This window comes from Hippichthys cyanospilos, chromosome 3 (assembly GCF_059441005.1).
Source record: "Hippichthys cyanospilos isolate Australia breed blue-spotted pipefish chromosome 3, RoL_Hcya_1.0, whole genome shotgun sequence".
Lineage (NCBI taxonomy): Eukaryota > Metazoa > Chordata > Actinopteri > Syngnathiformes > Syngnathidae > Hippichthys > Hippichthys cyanospilos.
This window is the reverse complement of record NC_142371.1, coordinates 30,458,115-30,480,199: the sequence shown is the minus strand read 5'-3', so window position 1 is coordinate 30,480,199 and position 22,085 is coordinate 30,458,115. Positions and strand designations below refer to the sequence as shown.

The 22,085-nt window shown below is 37.2% G+C and overlaps 1 protein-coding gene across 1 annotated transcript in view; it reads right to left on the bottom strand.

Moving 5' to 3' along the window:
- The window catches only part of LOC148426809 (threonylcarbamoyladenosine tRNA methylthiotransferase-like), a 200,824-nt gene extending 179,100 nt beyond the window's left edge, over positions 1 to 21,724 (bottom strand). The window contains exons 1-3 of the mRNA XM_088410634.1: positions 21,589 to 21,724; positions 20,453 to 20,613; positions 19,841 to 19,953 (exon numbers count right to left, since the gene is read on the bottom strand). Of these exons, the coding sequence (XP_088266760.1) occupies positions 19,841 to 19,953; positions 20,453 to 20,610 (271 nt within the window). The 5' untranslated portion in view covers positions 20,611 to 20,613; positions 21,589 to 21,724. The remainder of the gene's footprint in view (positions 1 to 19,840; positions 19,954 to 20,452; positions 20,614 to 21,588) is intronic.
- Positions 21,725 to 22,085: the final 361 nt, after the last annotated feature.

Genomic DNA, 22,085 nt, shown 5'->3' with positions numbered 1-22,085 from the left:
TGGATGGTAAATGGCTTTTTTCTTTCATAGCACTTTTCCTCCTCCAAGGCACTCAAAAACATTAACACTCTCTCCTCACTCACCTATGAATGGTGGTCAGTGTATAGCTCAAGGACACGATGGCAATGTCACAGGGCTCAAAATTGATCCCACAAGCTCTGGTTTGGGAGACTGTGCCACCTCAGCCATGAAACCCATGGAAGAAGTGAACCAATATTCAATATTCAACACGCTTGAGACAAGCGAGCAGCATTGTCAAATTTACTTTTAATCACTGATGTCTGGATCTGGATCAACTGATAAGAAAGCGTGCCTAACCACAAAATTTGGATACACTTTTTCATGTCCTTAAAACATTGCCAAGGTATCGAATCGAATCAAGACTTGGTATCGGCCACATATTCCACATATGAAATTATCTAAATGTGGGGTTAGAACTACTTCGATGCAAGGTGTACTTACAACTTTGCATATGAACAAATGGATTGATGTGGGAGGAAAATGGCAAAGATGTAGAATTTACCTCATTTTATTGCATGTAAGAAACTATTACAAAAAATTACATCTTTTTTTTTTAATCACAAAACAGATTATATTCAGTGAGTGTATTCTTAAATGTACACTATATGGACCATGTGTATTGTGTGTGTGCGCACATTTGCCTTAATGACGTGGCAAATTTGTATAGGCCTTAGAGGATTTTTGAGTTTCACCTCCAATCAAGTCATACACAAATAGAGGCACACGCACACGCTCACACAAACACACACACAGGAGCCTGGGGGCTTGGCGGTTGGTCTATCCGTCTAGCAGGGTGAGCAGCCACTCAGGCATGGATGATAATGTAATCAACTGTCATTAGAGGGACACTGAATACACACACACAGGGCACAAAAGATGCTCTTTCAGCTGTCAGTCATTTGTTCAAAATCACACACATGCCATTTAGTTATAGCAACACAGGTTCTGGTGATAATAATGTTTTACTGTCACAGCTCGGTGAAAGCATTTGGTTGGCAATCAGTTCTGGGTGTCCCCCACCTACTGCCCGTAGACAGCTGGGATAGGCAACAGCTACCCAGCGACCCTAGTGAGTATAAGCAGGTATAAAGGATGGATGGATGTTTTACTGTCTATATTTGCTTCCGATACTATTAATCAATGAAAAACAATTCATAAAGGTTATGTAAGTGATGTACAAATGAGTAGAGCTTTTTCTGTAAGTTTAGTAGTAGTACATATACACTACAGAGATGATATAAACAAACATACAGTATAATACAGAGCCACAATGACCATCAACTTGTTCTGTGATCATTAGACTTTACAAAAATATGGAGACAAAGAAATAGATTTTGTAATTTGACCAAAAATATTGCAATATCAGCGAAGAGGTTAATCATCCAGCTCTATCATGCAACAATAAGCCCTTTAGAGAGATGTTAAAAAAAATGAGGTCAATGGATGGTACAAAAAGCAGCTATTGCATACAGACCCTAAGGCCATTCCAGCTCCAAAGGGAGGAGCGCAAAATCTGATAACATGCCTCAAGTTGTGTCACGTGTGGAATCTCAGTTGGGGCTGAAGATTTAAAAGAAATTAGAAAGCCATTTCCATTATACCTGCTAAAGTCTAGCGGCGTCGGGGATAATGTGACCAGCTATCAATCGTATGGGCAATGCTGAAACTGGTAAGAAGGATCACCACAGAGTATAGCAAAAAACACAGTGCCAATGCTCAATCTTGCATGTCTTCTGAGAGACATACTGTACAGTACATAGCTGGGTGAGCAAATGTCACGGTGCATCACTGTGTACTCGGAAGCTGGAATGGACCCCTAGTTGAGCACAGTAGGGAGTATACCAGAGATACATCCTACTGAATTAGCATTTTAAAAACAACCATCCACTTGGGATTGTCTTTAGTTTTGATCAACAAACTGTGAGTCCATTACATCTGATGAGGAGGAGAAGCAACATCAAACAGGGAAAGTGGGCAGCAGTTGGGGAGGGAGTGTCCAAAAAATGGGGGGCTTGTAGTCAATGGAGCAAAAGGGAATAACAGTTGGTAAAGCTGAGAGGCTGAATAAAAAAGTAAAAAGGATCACCAAGTTCATAGTAAGCTATACATTTTTACACCAGCTGTATCACATGTGGAAAACTAGGTTGCTGCTAAAAGGTTCTCAGTGTCAATTCTCAACTTCTCTCTTAGTCACCAAAATCATGTTTACCGCTACATGTTGAAGTGGTTGGTTTTTAAATTTAAACCACACCAACTGATACGCTCAGTTCAGTATTCAGGCCCACTCTTCTCAATGTGACATATTTATATATCGTCTATATTGTTTATATAGTTTGACTAGAGAAAAAAACAATCTGTCAGGGCTCATATCGATTAGTGTATAAAGAGGCATCGTATTTGTGGCCAATATTCATTTTCATCCATGACCGATTCTTCCATCATATTCAGTGTTTACCCTGACGAGGTTCGCTGGCGTGCTGGAGCCTATCCCAGCTTTCTTCGCATAGTAGGCGGGATACAGCCCAAACTGGTTGCCAGCTAATCATAGGATACAAAAAGACAGAAAACTATACATACTCACAAAACACACATAAGGACAAGTGCCAAATATACCTACAACGCATGTTTTTGAAATGTGGGAGAACCCAGTAAAAAACCCATGCATTCATGGGGAAGAACACGTAAACTTTACACATAAGCCGGATGCAGGGGCAAATCCATGACGCTGTGCAGTGAGGTGCTAATTTATGCTAAAGAAAAAGAAAGAATCAATCAATCAATCCAAAAAAAAAAAGTGGATGCATTGTTGCAGATAATTGGCGGGGTCTATTCCTATCCACAAAACAGGCTTTAACTTGAAGCCAATCACCCAGGGCGTTCAAAAAGGCAAACAATCCAATGCACATGAGGTTTGGCCTTCCTTTTTTTTCATTTATTTAATTACTGAGGACCTTATTATTGTTTTTGATGCATTAGCATTCTATGCTTTGTTTGAAAATCCGACCAATTCAGATGTCGACCTAAGTCTCCTAAACGAACTGCATTCAACCTTAGATGTTGCCATGTAAAATTACAGCAATATGTACAAACATAACAACAGTTGATTAAGTATGTTAATTCAGTAAAACATGTGAGCAATGCTTTGAGAGGAAAAGGAATGATGAATGCTATGGGTCAAGCCAAGTACTAATTTGGCTGCCATGGGTACACCTGGGTTCCACAAAGATGTCCCAGCTCACGGAAAAACAGTAGAAAGTCTGCAAAAACACTCAGTAAAGTTACTTAATATGTTTGTCCATGTTAAAGGACATTAAGATAAAGAAAGTATTTGTACAGCATATATGGGCCACAAAATGGAAAGAGTCCAGGGGTAGTGATAAAAAAATGTGATAATGGGTCCAATGTGATTTTAAATCTGTATTACCGGTGAAATATCGAACAGCAGACATGCAAGGGATGGAAACTGCTTCTGAAAAGATTTTGGGCCATTACACATCTCACCTTGCATGGAGACGATGATACGAAGCCTCCGGTCAAGCTCTAATTGGGGCCAATGGCTAGTCTGCAGCCCAGACAGAAAGCCATTATGGTCATCAGTGCAAGTATGAAAAGATGTTCCACACAGTGAGGGGGATTGTTAGGAGTCAAGGGCAAGGAAGTCAGTGTGTCTGGGCAAGAGGAAGATTACTGATAGACAGAGTCATTTACTAGTGATTTCACTTTTACCACACATCGCAGCAAAATTATGTGTGCTCGTCATGAACATGAATCTGACATTCGGCCTCAGAGAGGGAAAATGAAATCAGATCAGCCCTGACCAATTACTATAAAGAGACAGATATGTAACGGTTGAAGTCAACGATTGACCATATTTTTTGGCCCATAATGTGCACCGCATTTTAAGATGCAGTCTGAATGAACAGGTCTATTTTTGGAAATATCTTAATATAGGGCACATTGGACTCGGAGGCACACCAGGATAAGGTGCATTCCCACGTATTATGTCAAATTTTTTATAACTTTTTTAGCCCAATAAAAATGTTATTTTGGGGGATATGTAATCAGTTACAGACAGACTTTTGAGTAAATAAAATAAAAGCAAATAGTAAGAAATTTGAATCAAAGGTGATAAACAACAAACATTTGTGACTGAAATTTATTTTCATACAAGGGGCTTGTTTTGTAAGTTCAAGTTTTTTTTTATTTTGTTAAAGTTAGCATTTCTAAATAAAAGTAGAAAAATAAAAGTAGAATAATCCACCAACAAAGCAAAATTCTTACTCTACACACAAATTCAGTCAACAGTAAATAATCATGAATACACACAAATCCAAATTAGGGACGTCTATAATGATTTGTTAGCTGAATGATATTTAAAAAGCTGATTGTTTGGAACTGATTACTTCATTCACACACACACCGCGGGCATAAAAAGCATCCTAAATATACCCAGGTATTATAGTCATGTTTTTTGTTTGTTTTTTTTGTTTGTTTTTTAGTTGAGAACACATTAGATAATTATTGTTTACACGGTGAAAAAGCAGAGGGTGTCTTTCGAAAACTAATATCCAACTGTCAAAGTCATTCAGACCACAGCCAGTTCCCCAAATAATATCAATCAGACATTGGGTTCAATAATGATTATTATGACAATTGTGATTATGTTTGTCATTCGCCCTTAGTGATGGCACTTTCATTGAGCAATGAGTATGCAAGCCTGCGTGCGTGTGCGTGCGTGTGTGTAAAAAAAAGTGTATGTGAAAAGAAAAAAGTTGTACATCAGCTTGCCACAAATATAAAATGGCTTGAATAGATTGAGGAAAAAAAACCATGCAGGTGTGCCTGTGTTTTCTTGCTTTTTTTCTAGGTTTGAACCCTGGAGAAAAAGGCAGAGAGCAATGTAGAGGCCACCTGTATGTAAAAGCTCACCTGTCCTTGATGAATTGTGGCAGGTGGGGCTAAAGTGTAGAACTGAATAAAAATGGGCGTGATAGTTGAGAGGTACTGTCCACAGTCATTGACGAGAACATGAAGAGGTTTATTCTGTACTATACAAGAACATACCTTAAAAATGTAATACCAACCTATTGGAGTTATTGTTTCAAAGACTTAAAATACACAATGGCAAAAGTCCATGCATTATATCTTAGCTGCCCAATCTGAGTAAACTAGACAAAAAAGAGAGACAAGGACAAGAGAGGCGAGGACAAGTTTCTACTCAAATTTAAGAGTACAAAATCTGTACACATTGTTCAATATGTAGACCACACACACACACACACACACACACACACATATATGTACAATGTTACACATCCCCCTGGAATAAGAATTTCGTTAAAAAGCAATTTTCTTTGGCTTGTTAACGCTGCTAATAACCCTTCCAATGTTTATGCCTTCATATGTTAAGTAGCTTAATTCGATTATTAGTGATATGAAGCCTTCATCTACCACTCCTTCCTCATTTCAATGTGGAATTGAAACAATTTAGGTCATCTGGCCCCATATTCCCATAACCAGGCTGAGGGACATGCAAATCAGATGCAAATGCCACAAAAATGTGAAACTAGTCATGGGCCTGAGTAATAAATACTGAATTTAGCCTCTTGGCATTCCAAAAACAGCCAGTTGGGGTTCAAATGCAAATGTTATGCAAATAGCCCAGATGTAGAGCGCTTTTATTTTTCCTGACGCACCGAGCACACGGGGCATCCTAGTGGCTTCCAAGGCAGAGGCCCATAACATGGCCATATGATATTGTGGATTTGAAGCCAGCTCATCGCGAAATCCCCTGACTCATTTGCATTCCTCCTCTGACACTTTCCAAAATGCAATGACTTGTCAGACTAAACCAAACCGTGTAAAATATATTTGATGAGATGATAATCAAGAATGAGAAACCATGAAATATGGCAGAGACTATAACAGTATAATCTCACAAAATAAATAGACAGGCGATGCACAAACAAAGGCAGCAGCAGGACGCAAAGGTGAGTCAGCTGAGAGATACAATTTGACTGTAGGGGGAAAAAGTCAAATAAAGTTAGAGTCAGGATGGAAATTTAGTCAAAAGATAAAGCTACTGAGACAAATGAAATGGAGAGATTTGTTGATGTAGCCACTATTGCAAAATCTGCTGTAAATTCTTGCGAAAGATTTCGCAAGTATCTGAAAACCTTGAAGTCTTTCTGAAACAGTTTGGAGAAAGTAAAGGGAAAACTTAAACTTTACGTATACATTGTGATACGGATTTGAGGTAAATGTGCTAAATGTCTCCTAGTGTATATTATCCACAAAAAAATGTGGAACAGTTTGTTGTGCTAAATTACTCTAAGAAAAAAAAAAACATTTTGCAGAAAAGCATGACAGTGGACCACCTTCTTGAGTTGGCAAAAATGTATCCTTGACACACGCACATCGCTTCATCTGCACACAGCTCAAATTTAGCACATGAGAAATAATCACTATAATGTGCTATTTTTTTTTCTTTTGCCCTGAACATACGACATGATCTAGGTTTGGCTTGATGCATTTGAAATCAACATTGCAAAGCCCTTAATTACAGCCTCCAACCCTCTATACTAGATTCTGGCCCAAGTGCTTAGCACATAGTGGTAGACAGAATGTGGATGTTGGCAGAAAAGCAGATGATTAGAATGGCTGCTCTTGCTCAAATCATGCCAACACACACAAGTTTACTGCCTCTGTTTTTCCTTGTGCATCACCAAGAAAAGCGCACGTGTTCTGTCTTTGTTCGGCTATTGTTAAAATAAATAAATAAATAAAAAATCTTGGAATTATAAGCATTCTCAATGAAGTGGCTGTTCTGTAATTTGGAAATGTATTTTCCAGCAAATTCATAGAACTAAAAGTCATTTGTTGTAAAAAGACAAAGAACAAGCAAATAATACATTAAAAAATCAAACATTCTTGTTTATTTCGGAAGGCAACGATCAAAAATTCCACACTTCAGTTCTTTTTCTTCACAATTTTACATAAAATCCTGTTTTTTATTAAATGTTTTCATTCCCAAGTTGCGAAAATTGGAACAGAACCAATTCAAATCCGAGACGTACCAAATCCCTAGTTGCAGCTCTAGAGTAAAATACATGTTGCAAATGCCTGCCAATTAATTAATCTAACATCCACACAATGACGGTGCTTACACACCTATTCTTTATTTCTCTGGCCCAAGTGGCTGAAGTTAAAGCTGTTAAAAAATAAGTAGTTAAAACCTAGGTAATCTATAAAGCAACAGTAAAAGAATTCCTAGAATTTACATCAGTATCAACATCCAAATCACGAGTTTTATTTGTTTACAATTAGTAGAAAAAGCACCATTATTCTTTTTCATGATACTGTAAGGGTGATAGACAGCTGCAGTTCATTAGCCACATGAAAAAAAAAACAAAAAAAAAACATGCCAGGTTAATTTTAAAGTGTGTGTTTGAGTTGAGTTAATTGGAGCTCATTTAAAACACCGAAGTTTGTATGCACCAATACAGCCAGTCTAACACCACATAAGTAATGTACATCATTTTAACATGAGTAAACACATTTCAATAGAAATATCCATCGACTATCCAGAAGATTCTTAACATACCTCAAAGAGTCTCAACTGATATATGCGATGTAGAGAACATCTAATAAACCAGCTATGGAATATAAAGCATACTGTATATGAGTGCTTGTGTGAGCGCTTCCATGTATCTGAGCATGAATACATTAGTAGTAAGTAGATGGTGCAGACATGGTCATATCCCTGAAAATTTGCCTCCAAATAAATAAATCATTACAAAATGAAACAATTTGAACTGTTTTCCATATTAAATAATAAATGTAGCAGTTCACAGTACATGGAATCATAACAGGATAAAATGCAAACGCAGAGTGGGAAGAGAATGTTCTCATCGCAAGTACATACACATTCGCGTACCTCAACAAACAACCAAATACACAGGAACTCATCATTACTAACAAATTCCAATGAAAGCAGATGGCATCAAAATTATTCAATGGTCCGTCACTGTCTTTTCATATGCTAATCTGTTATTTGTACACATATGAATTTCTTTAATGTGGCCAGGAAATAAATAAGGCCGTGCCGCTCATGCTGTGAGTGATTCTTTAAAAAGAAAGCATCACTCCGCGTCTTCAAGAGACCGATAGCATTTAATGTATTTTCAGACACTTCAAATTCGAAGGACTGATGTTACACTAATCCATTTACCTATAAAAGGGCATCCTACCTCAAATTTGGCTCACTGTGCCATGTTATAAGCAAGCACTCATTCTGTCATTCAAACAGCCCAGCGGGGGTCCTGCTGTCATCTGTTCCACTCAGCTCATTTACTGCTGTAAGCAACGCTTCAAGCCACTGCTGATGAAAAGTTGCTCGCTCCCAACCCCAAAGTGAAGGCAGTGACAGCTGTAAAGCCACCTTGGTTGTATGGCAAACTACAAGAGAACTGTTGTAAACAAAGTTGATCTAAAAGCGAGACTTTTCTTTGAACTATGCAAGACCACACAAATATGATTACTTTTTTGACACTGCAAGTTGCAGCAGACCAGCAACAAAGTGCCATAGTGAGAGCCCATGCATTATTATGTGAAGTACCATGTATTAAGGAATTGTGGGCAAAAAAAATTCTACCTTGCTTCAATTAGAAGGTAACACAATTCCTCATTGACATTTGGGAGACTCCTTGTGTATTTTTTTCAAACGTATTTTAAATCACAAAACTGGACTTTTGAACAGGCCTGTATTTTCTTAATCCACTGCATAATGATATTGTGTATGTTTGTGCTACGCTAGACTGAGCTAGTGAAACACACATTATTTTAAAATCCAGTTTTAACTTTGTTTAGATATTGCACATTCAACTAGATTAAGGTTTCACTATTATAAACAACACTGTTTGTGGCATTCAAAAAATATATTCTTGTAAAATATGGCCATATAAACCCTGCAAGGCTACCAGTGCAGATGTTATATGCACATACTAGCTTAAACAGGATGAGGGGACTTGGCTAACACCAGCATCATGAGCAGCGAATTATTGTCCGCATGCATGGTGATTGCTTTACACAATAAAATTGTTTGTACCTCAGATGAGTCATGTAATCATCATGAGAAAAACTGTTTCTCCAATTTTATAAGATTATATGGAAACAAAGCCATAGTGGAAACCTACAGTAGGTAGTACAAGAGCAATACAAAATTTGAAGCCTGAACGTTTCTGTATTTGATGGAACAATAAGTGTGCCCAGTGCAGTTCAGCCATGATAAGCCTGCATTTTGAATTTCAGTCTCATCCCAATATGAATTAGAAATGGTGGACAGGAATGAAAGCATACACGTTCCAGTGTAAACATACACACACAAAAACAAGCTCAATTATTACTTGTCAACAGCTTGGCCAGTTGACAAATTATGAAACTTAACACACACACACACACACACACACACATATAATGAGATACTTACTATATATTCATGCAGCAACTTTTTTTTTTTTGGTCAAGCAAGGTCCTGCCAATGCCTCCAATCACTTTTTTTCTGCTTGGTGATCAAGGTTACTTTGTCCGATGCCCATTCAAATTAAACCCACTGCCCGAATCATTCACAGCTTTTAAATCCACTTTATCTAATATCTGTGCTCTCACATGGAAATCTAACACATAGCCAATTCATTTGTATGTATGAAGGAAAGATTAGACGGGGATGTGCTGAATTAATTTATTACAAAACCAATGACATGCCCATACACACACCAGTACGCTCATACTGAAAAACACTTGAATTCTCGAACCTTCCCGACAGCTATACATTTTTTTCATAGCCCTTCACACATCACATGAACCAGTAAGCCCAAACCATGTTCAATCACATGTAGCAAGTTCTTCCTCTTCAACAGGTGGCATTAAGTGAACATGTACACTTTGCTTTCTATTTCAGCTGGTGGTTAGCAAATAATGCCACGGATGTCTGAAAATTGAATCTTATGAGAAAAAGTAGGGGTCATCTTCCAAAACTATACAAAAACTTAAGGGTAGGGGGGAGTTCAAAAAAAAAAAAAACAACATTTGTTGCATGCCTTTGAAGACCTCATTCAGAATTTCTTTGGCTTCACTCTCACTCACCCCCACAGCATCAGCCTCATGTCACACTAATTGCTAATGTCTTTCAAGCGTTAATTTCTTCATAAGAGAAATTACACATTTTTTCTTGTTGAACTGAGATGACAGGCAAAACAAAGAAGAGAACAAATTATTAGAAAGAGGGACCAAAAGGGTTAGCTTTTAATGGACCAAACAAGCTAATTATTTCAAAGGAGAGACAAAATGGCAACCTTGCAAAGAAAATAACAAAGAATATTGACCTGTCTGGTTCTTTTCCAAATGACTGTCAAAAAGTCAGGCTCTCAAGATGAGGATGTAGCCAACTTCTAAAACACGTAAATACAACTAAATGAATGTGATGGCCCAAAATGGTCCTCATTGCTACTGTGTGTGTGTGTGTGTGTATATATATATATATATATATATATATATATATATATATATATATATATATATATATATATATATATATATATATATATATATACGGACATCAAAATGGATTTGATGTATATAGGAGTTATTTGTGGAAATGATTTATCTTATTCACTGCCAGCCCACTAAACCTAAAACTTTGACAATTGTCATCAATGACAGTGAATGATTTAATTTAGCTACAAGAAAAACATCATTCTCCATCAGTTGAGCTAATCAGTAATCACAGAAGTGTGTTAAAATAATAAATGAAATGTAACAGTGTGCGATAATTAAAATTCTCTCTTGATTCAACAAAATGGCAGATTTTAGAAGGCTGCTTTCCTTTCATTGAGTTTACATCTGCTCAACTGTCTGTCTGTGTGTATATATATATATTTATTTATATATATATATATATATATATATATATATATATATATATATATATATATATATATATATATATATATATATATATATATATATATATAGAAATGATTTGCTGAACAAAGGCAATTAGGCGGTGCTTGACGAAAGTGCAGTTTTGCAATGTTTTGTGCAAACACAGTATTACTCATGTCACATTTAAATTAATGTTATTCAAAACACAGACAAGTGGAAAAAAATTGGTCTGTATTGAGCTATGGCGTTATAAGTTGACATCCCCTAAGATGGAGGTTGAAAATGAGGGGAAAAAACTCTATTTGTAAATGGAGAAATACGGTAACCAAAATAAGAGCTTTGCAAACATCTGTTTTTACTTTGGAAAATAATGACCAAGCCAGTAACTGAATCAGTTTCAAAACATGTGCCGAGTACAGTGCATCATCAATCCTTCTCATGTGGCATTGCTTACTGTAATCGATGTGTATTATTTCACTATACAATACTAAATACTTATGTGAGAATTTAACTGTATACCATTATCCAATTAATCAATGAAATAATAGATAGAAAATGAATTCTAAAAATATTTAATAGTGGCAGACAGAAGAACAATAAAGTAGGCAAAAGGTGAGTACAGCAAACTGTATACTAGGTTAAAAAAAACTGCAGTTGTTGTCAAAGTGTGCTAAAATTAAAGTTGAATATACAGTGCTAAGGGTTTAAACTATTAATGTATGCAATTCTAAACATTTTTAAGGAGCATGGTCCCTCGCCTTTGTAAATAGCGAAGGTTCACTGTAAGGTTCACTCTTGGGCAAAATAGCAGAGGAGTAAATGTAATTTAAATCAGTAAATGGCAATCAAAAACTTTCTGTTTAAGATAAGTTTCAAGGCACCGCTGTTGTCATGTAAACAAAGCGAAAGAGTCACAATGTTTTCTTGTCTTGTGATTTCAACAGTGGCAGTTTTCATTACATGTTCGATGTGGTCAAAATTCCTTTCCTCAGAGTAATCAATAGAAAAGATTGAGCGATGATCCCTCCTTTCCTCGTGCAATCCCACGCTCCTCTGTTCTCTATCCCTATTTCTCTCGAGGGAATTTTAAAAGCAGGCCAGGCTGGGTTACCTAATCCCATTGCTTCTAAAAGGTTCCTGGGTGCTGCATACATGAGGGTCACCTTGTAGGATCACCCGGACACGCACACGCATGCATGCACACACAGGTCTTGAATCACTCCAATTTCCTGGTTTCTAAATGGTCATACTTGACTGCCTGGACTTATGGTCCATTTGTAGGCTTTAGATGAATTTCAGGCAGTGGAAAATGTTTGCAAGCCAGTCTGCAAGCCATAGCATACAAAAGACTTAAATAAGCGCATCTGCATTTTAATCTTTCTACACCGAGTAAAATATGCAAATCATTCGCAATGTGTGCTTTAGTGTTTATTTGAGACTAAAAATGTGTCACATTTAAACACAGCAACTCAGTAAGCGATAATTAGGCATTCCATGTGTTTATGTGACAACCTTAATATTCAACATAGTTTAACCCTGTCAACGAATGAATTTCCATATCCATATTTACATATTATCAGCCACCCCAGCCGTCATGTGTCTGTGCTACACTTTTAGAGTCACAGTATAAATAGAACTGAGTGCAGATGTGGAGATAAGCAGTATTTAAGTGTATGCATTTAGCTATACAAGCAGGCATACATTACATTTATTGCACCCAATGTCTAGTTCAGTTGTCTATTGTTATCATATCATTACCTTTAAAGCATTTGAGCTACTGCAGCATATAGTGAGACGTGAATTTCACTAGTGTCTGTTTCTGTTGCTTTAAATTTTCTATCTGCCTCTTTCGGCTGCGCCCTTCATCCGTTACCCTGTGGAGACATCCTCTCCTCTTCTCCTTGCATCGCTTTCCAACACACCATTTTCCCCTCATCGAGAAAGCGGCGTGGACTGTCGGACAAATATAGCAGTGAGTTAGCGGTGAGACTGTGTGTGTGTGTGTTTCACACACACACATAATAGTCCGCCTGATCTTGCAAACTGACAGCTGTCAACAAGCACACACACATCACCTCCCACAATTGCGCTATATAGACCGATTTCTCACTACAACTGAAAGTGTGCTTCCATCGAACAGCCAAGTGTGTGAATTTGTAAATGTAAGAGGTGGAGTCAGCGAGAACATTTTAAGGCTTCACTCACAGTGACACGGCGGCGCGTAATGTTGCGTAGCACACGGTCAGCCAATAAGAAAAAACCTCACCCTCCAATTTATGAATGAATGAGGTTTGCACACACTAAAAGCGAGAATACTCCACAGTGATGTAATACAATCACTCTGAGCGGCAAGATCGGCTGAAAACAAGCGTTCTATGAAAAAAAAGTACATATAGTTTGAACATTTCAAAAAATGCATGTGATGGATGAAACTTTAAAAAGCAAATATACATTTTCCTTCATGTGCAAAAAAAGGAATTTCTGAACCATCAAGTGCTTTTCAGTTCAAGGAGCAACGGTTATGTTTTGTATTGAGACATTAGTACAAACAATTAACTAAAGGAAATAAAATCAAATAAACAAAATAAACATTATGTTTATCCCTGGTTTGATACCTGCAGAACTGTGTTTCAACCTTTTGTTAGAAACACACTTCATTTTGCCCCCGTGAAGCCATATCCTCCAACTGCCTTTGTCCAAACAAGGAACTAAGAGCAGCCTATTTGGCTGACACTGTGTACAAGGGAGTCATTTTGCCTAACCGCTATGTAAAACTCATAACTGAAGTGTTTTGTGTGAGGACGGGCTGGCAGCGACAGAGCCAGGGAGGGAAAGTAGGATTGCATGTGAGCATTTATGCACACGCCTTTCTATGAAGTCAATTTCTGGCACATTGTTCCAGCCCTTCATCTAGCTCAATTACTGCCAGTGTGCTATTGCAGATTAACAGTGCCCCCTTTGGGTCAAAAATGGTAGACATGTGGGCCAGCATACACAGGTCCAGACAGTTGAGCAGATGTAAACACAATGAAAGCAAAGCAGCCTTCTAAAATCTGCCATTTTGTTGAATCAAGAGAGAATTTTAATTGTCGTACACTAGAACATTTCATTTATTATTTCAACACACTTCTGTCATTACTGATTAGCTCAGCTGATGGAGAATGATGTTTTCCTTCTAGCTAAATTAAATCATTCACTGTCATTAAACGATCGTCAAAGTTTTAGGTTTAATGGGCTGGAAGTGAATAAGATAAATCATTACCACGAATAACTCCTATATACATCAAATCCATTTTGATTGAGCTGGCAGTGAATGAGTTAAAAAGACCATGCAAAAAACGTTGACAATATAAAACAAATACCATTATCCTTTGCAGTCCCATTAGAAAGAGAAAATGTGTTTGATTTAATCGCATTGAGTGAGTACAAAAAGTTACACATCTGAAAATTGTGAATGAGAAAGGAAAAGGTTGTTTACAAAGAATGCTACTCGGATGCATGACCTCATCCTGTTTCCACCCTCTTTGGCGTAAGGCTGCCATCTAGAGGCCAATAAAACAACTGCTACTACGCTTCACACCGGGTGATGTCATAGTTGGAGAAAGGATGAAAGAATTAGGGGAGGGGGGAGTACGACAGAAAGAGAGGCCGGAGAGAGAGTGCGGGAGGGAGAGAAGGTGATGTCATGTTTTTATAGCTTGGTCTTTGTCTAAAACTGTTGATTTCTCTTTGCGGAATCGATCTGTTGACGTCTTCTCATTTGTCTTGTAAAAACAACACCAAAATTATGAATCCTGTACCTGTGTTCAGTAAAACACAATAAATCCCCCTGCCCTTGATATTCTATTTTATTCTACTTTTACAAAGACTTGGAGAATTTCAAACCATTGGAGCAATTGCATTGCATTCAATTCAACGCTAACAACAGTACATCAACCTTATTTTAATCAATATCGATTCTGTCCGTGACAGACAATTAATTTCTCCTTCCGACAATCTCAACGAACAATGCTCACTCAGGGAGCACAGGGTGGAGCCTCTCAGAATACGAGGTAAAGAAAAAATAGACACCAACAAAGAGCAACAGACAGAAGATTGTCGAGGAGAACGAAACGGGAATCAAACTAATCCAGCTTTACCAGAGAGCTGCTACTCCTTAATCACTACCCTGCAGACATGGCAGAAAGTGGTAGACAATAGAGAGAAATAATATTCCCCAATGATTGGTGAAGCCTCAAACTACTTAACTGTATAAAAGAGTACCAACCAAGAAGCCTCTTGACAGAGAACTGACAATGGCATGATCAGAATGAAGCTGTTCATTAATTACACAATGCCAACCTTCATCAGCAGGCGGACAAGTTGTTGTCATCCTTCACATCATGGCAAAACTCATATACTGTAACACACAACCAAACACACATACATTTCTTGAAATCAAACTTTAAAGCTTCACTGCAAGCTTTCCCTGCCATGGATCTCCGGCATTAAAAAGAAAAAGAAAATAAAGAAAACTGTTGATGGCCAATTTTGAATTTGGCATACCACATGAACCCTTAATTTGTCAATGTCAAAACTAACATAAAATTTGGAGTTTCAAGTACATGTTTTCATTATCTTTATGTGTGTAGCCATTAAAAAAATAACTAGTTGGATATACTGTAGTTACATTCCTACCTCATCATGGAAACAAAGTGGATTCACCATTTAATTACAATTGAACAAATCAGTAATTAATTACTTTCTGCTATTGAGTGAAAGTGCAATTTATTGTTGTGCCTTTTTACTCCACATGACGACCATAAATACATTATTAGCGGTAAATAATTTTCAGCCCAATTAAGTAAAATTAGATAAATTGCCAGAGGGAATACCTGATCATCCCTCGCAGCACACTAATGTGCCATGGCAAACTGCTTGGGAATCCCAACAGTCTAACCTACATTGAACACATATTGTAAGTCATAATTACAGTAAATTTATATGAGAGAAAGAAAAAAAACTTCTAGGCCATGAATACAAAACAAATGAAAAACAGAAACGAGCGATAAATGACTGCCTTTTTGTGCCCTGTGCCCACATAGTTATTATGCTGCACAAACTAGTAAATTGTGTTTGTAAACCATTGTAATCCCCTATATCTTATGCGCAAAATAGCTGTATCACAAAATAGGGTGTCCTCGTGAAGACACATACAAATATACAAACACACAATAAGAAGAAAAAAGAATTACATTGTTATACAGAAGGTAGTGAAAGCCAACTGAGCAGAAAGAAAGTTCTATCGATAAAAACAACTTTTGATCACATTACCAGGCGAGTATTCCATTATACTGTCTTGAATTGCACCTTTATTTGCAATGGACCTTCAAACAGCGACAGAAGCAATGTACAGTAATCAGATTGGGAGAAAGGCAGATATTTCCCGCACAGGAACGAGAGAGAAAATAGAAAACAACTCTGCACCTACTTTCTGAAAAACTGTACTTTTATTTAATTATAGACTCAAACTACCTTGACAGTAGGGCAATTTTAGAATTCATACTACCCAGTGTTAGAAAGCATTCAAATACTCTAACATATCAAAAGTAAATACTGTGCAGAGCTCTGAACGTCATTTACATTGACTCATTCATGTACTCATGAACAATTTGCCATTAAGCCCATAGGTTCTTGCATTATAGTCTCTTTCATTGTGTTGGAAGTTGCAAAGCATTAAATATAGGTTATCTCTTTTTTTTTATTGTGGCCTTGCATTGTTTCTACATAAATACAGAATTAACCTTGATTATGACTTTACTACTGTGTTAACTTACCCTAAAGACTACAGCCTATTCTGATTCACAAATTCAGATTGGGTCGCCGTTGTAGGAACAAAACCATTTTTTTTTTTTAATTAACTCAAACCAATATTTGCTGCATTCACAGTTTAAACAGTGTGAGTTACAAACAACCTCTAATAATATTCCAAGGCTAAAATGAAATAAAAAATGTAACACTTTCTAAAATAAAAATTGGTTTAGAGTTAGAATTTCTTGTGTGTGTGTGCATGTGAGTAAAACTTTCTGACAGAGGAATAAATCATCACTGTGCCTGATCATCCTGCTATTGTTACAGTATATAAAACTCAGCCAGACAGCCACCCCACACTTCAAAAACCTCTGTCAGAAACTGCAATCGCTAAATTGATTAATTTATTTTCGTCAAAATTAGTTGTTGTTTTTTATCTGTAACAAAATGTGAAAAAGGCAGGTTGTTGTTTCATATTTAAACTTTTCTTTTAATCTATAATTAAATACCCCCACCTCCAATTTTAAAACTTCTACTAGGGAAGCAAGAGTGTGTTATTGATCATACAGTACATGCACTTAAGAGTGCAAAAAGACCCTCAGCTGGAACATAGTACATCCATATCTGGCTTGCTAGCAAAACACAAGCTTGCTTCACAAACTTGCTACCTTGCATGTGTCAACCGCATGATGTTTTATAACACTTTCAACAACAAATAATAATAATTTCAATATCCAAAAAAAACAAGACCAGTAATGAAATAAAAACTATTGTACAAGGCACCCCACTTCTTGAAGTCATTGAGAACCACAAAACAGTTTCGTTCACACTGACCACTATCTATCTTTACATGCATCGATCCATCCATCAGCCATTTCCTTAACAGCTTGTCCTCACAAGGGTCGCAGGTTTGCCCAAGCCTATCGCAACTGTCTTTGGGCAGCAGGCAGAGTACACCCTGAATTAGTTGAGAACTTGAGAGCAAATTGCAGGGCACATTTGTGTCCAGTCAAGTCAAGTCAAGTCAAGTCAAAGTTTATTTATAAAGCACATTTAAGCAACAACCTCAAAGGGCTGTCCGTGGTGCTGTACAGTTACTAAAATACGAAGAAATGATCAAGCACAAATATAATAATAAAAACAGTAATAAAATGAATATAGGACAGAGTTAGAATTAAAGGAGGTAAAACAGACAGAGCCAAGATTACTTGCATAGCAGGATTTTAAAACTATGGTAAGACTATGCAGCTCTAACCTGGAAAGGTAGGCTGTTCCACAGCTTTGGGGCGGGAACAGAGAAAGGTCGGTCCCCATGAGTAGCGAGCCTGGACCGAGGAACTTCCAGGAGCAACTGGTTAGAGGACCTTAGTGCCCTGGTAGTAATGCAAGGCTGAACAAGCTCTGACAGGTATGATGGTAACAAACCGTTTAAGCACTTAAAGACAATAACTTTAAAATGGATCCTAAAATTAATGGGGTTCCAGTGCAAGGATGCAAGGACAGGACTAATATGACTACACTTTTTCTTTCCTAGTCGGGAAACAGGCAGCTCCGTTTTGGACAATGTGTAAACAGTGGAATGGTGACTGGTTGAGACCAACAAACAAAGAATTACAGTCGTCTAGGCGTGCTAAAACAAACAAGTATGAGTAAGTTTTTCAAAGCCATTTGTGGGGAGATAGGCCATTACTTTTGATAAGGGTCTCAGTTGAAATAAACTTGTATTGACTATCGAGTTTATTTGTTTGTCAAATTTAAAATCACTGTCGAGAATAAAACAAAGGTTAGTTGCAAAAGGATGACAGAGAAACGTAAGAGTACCAATGGCACTGTCATAGCCATGCAGGAGATTTTGTCGGCCAAATAAAATTATATCTGTTTCGCTTGTTTGAGGAGAGAAAGTTTCTTTCCATCCAAGACCGGATGTCATTAAGGGAGTATAAAAAAACCTGGACAGAGGCTGGGTCATTTATTTTAAACGGGAGGTAGATCCGAACTTCATCTGCAAAACAATGGAACGAGACATTGTGCTTTCTAAAAACATCCCAAAGGTAACATATATATTGAAAAAAGGTGAGAGCTCAAAATGGAACCCACACTCACAAACACACCTAAGGGCATTTTGGAGTGTCTAATGGTAAGTAAAATGACCTTTACCAACATGTCTTAAATGCTCAAGTGACAGTCAAAGATGTCGCGTTTTGAAAAAGATTTACCTATTTCAGCAGTCCTTCACACAGATCAGTACCAAAGAACCGCACCTTACACCCTCATGCTTTGGCACATAACACATGTCTGGAAAACATTTAGAAACCAGGCAGTGGGAACGTCACAGAGAAAATGTCTGGCCGGCAGAGCAACACTGCCCTCTTGTGGTTCATTGACATCAAGTATTTCTTGAAAAGTTGTTTTGTTTACTATTCGGATGTACTGTAATTTCAGGAGTGTGTAACCCCCCCACCCCCTACTTTTTGTATCAACCTATAAGCACGTGCTTCTAACAACAGTCATAAAATTACACTGTCAAATTACACCTGTTAACACTGTGAGCTTGCAGCTCAAAAGATGAATGTAGGTATTCATACAGAATCACTGAGTCCAAGTGTTGACAGCCGAAACTGTTCGCAAGGTAAGACAGCGTCTAAAAATGTGGTTGAACAAAATAAATTCAGATTTATCAAATAATTTGCAGGTATTAGTATTCGAATTTTGAACATGGAAAAACATGCACGCCGGGGGAGAGGAAAATTTAGCATTTGAAGTAGAGTATTTGTGCATATTACGCTCAATAAATAATGCATAAATATACAGTGGAGCCGCTAAAATCTAAAATAAGGACGCTTTGGTCTATTTCCCGAGCTGATAATTTGTTTTATTTTTCTCATCAGAAATTGCTGGAATTTTAATTTCCAATATAAAACCGTTGGCTTGAAAAAAGCTTTAGCAACCGTTGGAAGCAATGGCTCCTGTGAAGTTTTAAGGGGAGTAGATTTAATTAAAAAAGGCTCTTCTTCTGCCATTTGTATTACTTGTTGAGGTTTCCCATAATTGTAATACACACACATAGAGACCACAGAAAGTTCCTTACTCGTCATTTTGTATCCACTGGCAGCAAGCTGTCCAGCCATATATTCCCCATCTGAGTTGTTGTGACTGCAGCCCCATGTTTTCATCCAGATTTTTTGAGTCCCTGGTATCAGACTGGAAAGACAATTAGAGTATAATGAGTAGAGAGGCTACACAGTATAACATTCTGAATAGCATAATTAAAACATCTCATTCTAAATATTAACAGATAAAAATCTATGGAATGTATATAACAGTGGGTAACAATTAATTTGGGTACATTTTGACTTAAAAATATTTCACAACTTTAGTTTACAGATTACTGTAGTAGCGCTACAATAAAGATTTGAATTCAAAGTATTAATGTGTTTGCCCTAAATGAGGTGTGTGAATTTATTTAATTGATGCTTCAGGGTAAAGCACGACGATGCAAAATCAATACTGAAGTCATTCAAACATTTATTTCTATTTTAACATCAATTTCTTTAGTGTGGAATTTTATCTTTTGGTGCTACTCAATATTGTATGTGACATTTAGAGTAGATGCTAATATCCTCTACAAAGTAAAGATGCACTACAAAATAACAACAAAAAGTACAACCTCAACAATTATAAATCCGTGCATTTAATATACCTGTCAGCTTGAAGCTCTTCGCTGTTCAAAATGTCTGTTTTTTTCCTGGACCTGGGTATGATATTCCTCCTAGCTGACAGCCTCTCATGAGGGGTGGGGTCACTAGAAGACACCATATCCTCAATATCATCAATCTGAGAGTCACAGGCTGAAGGCATGATCTGTAATGAGAGCAATGCTTTGTCAGCAAAAAATGTAATTGATGTCACATATGGTGTCTAACTGTAATCAACAATGGCATGGTGCATCTCAAACTAGAGTAAATTTGTTTCAACTGTAGATTCATAAACCACTGAAAGTCACATTTGTGTTGTTGTTTTTTTATTGGAATCTTTATTTATGTATTTATTTATTTATTTTTATATACATTTCCTTTAGCAGGCATCCATCAATTTTCTACAACGTTTGTCCTCATTTGGGACCAGCTATGCCAGCGGACATTGAGCAATATGTTGGGTGCAATGTTGCAAGGCCGATTCCCTTAATGATCTTTGTTGTCTAGTTACTGTATTTATTATGATTGGTGTTGTTGTATTTTACTTGATCGTGTAGTCATTCAATTCAGTTGCATTTATATGGTTCCAAATGACAACATAAGTTGTTTGAGGTCACTTTACACTTGAAGAAAGGCATGAACGAAATAACTGAATATAAAGATATTATTATTGATGCTTCTTCAATGAAGTGGTGCCAGGACGGCTTTATCCGACTCGAATTTTTCCAGTTCTGGCCTAAACGCGTTCGAGTCAAATGTAAACAATTTATGATGGCTGCTATTTTTTCTGGTTCATCAAAAAACATGTTCTGCTTATCTTCAAAGCATGTTTGACTGAATCACGTTAAACGAAACCTCGCCAAAAAGCACATTTAAAGTGTGCAGCAGCGAACAACTGTTGATCAAGACACCCAATCTTGGCTCGCTCACTTTGCCTTCACGTGCATTGCATCGTTGTTTTCAATGCTCAATGTATGAGTGGTCTAAGGACCAGCTGTACCCGGTCTAAGGTGTTTATTTTTGACAGTGATCCGCATGTTTAGTTGATGGACCCTGCTAGCTGGGTTGGCTTACCGTGTGTGCTCCACGTGATTACTAATTTAGTTTGATTTTCGTGATGTACAGCGACGTTTACTCTTACCTTAATCAAAATGTAGCTATTTAATCGGTTCGGGTCCAAGTCGCGTGCCAAAATAAAGTCAGATTACGTGCAAGTAAGCGTTTGAAGCACCAAAACAGACGCGTCAAAACATGCTCTCCGCCATATTGTTTTGACATGACAGTACAGTGTGGGAAAAAGGACAAACTTCATTTTGGCAAGAACCCAAAATGATAGCAGGGTTGTTTTATTTTTGGGGTAAACAATCAATGGTTTATTGACATATTTTTATAAATAAATACTCGTACTGCGCAACGGGCAACAATGGGTGAGTCGAAAGAGTGGACAAAATCAGTCAGCCAATAGGTATGGTACTGGTCAGTTGTAAACCGGCAGAGCCAGAGGCCTTCTCTGCTGGCCTAATATAACTTGATATTATCATATCTATAATAAACTATAATAATTAAAATAACTATAAAAGTCAATTTCATTTTAAAATTATTTTTTCTAAGTATATATATTTTGTATTTGTTAAATTA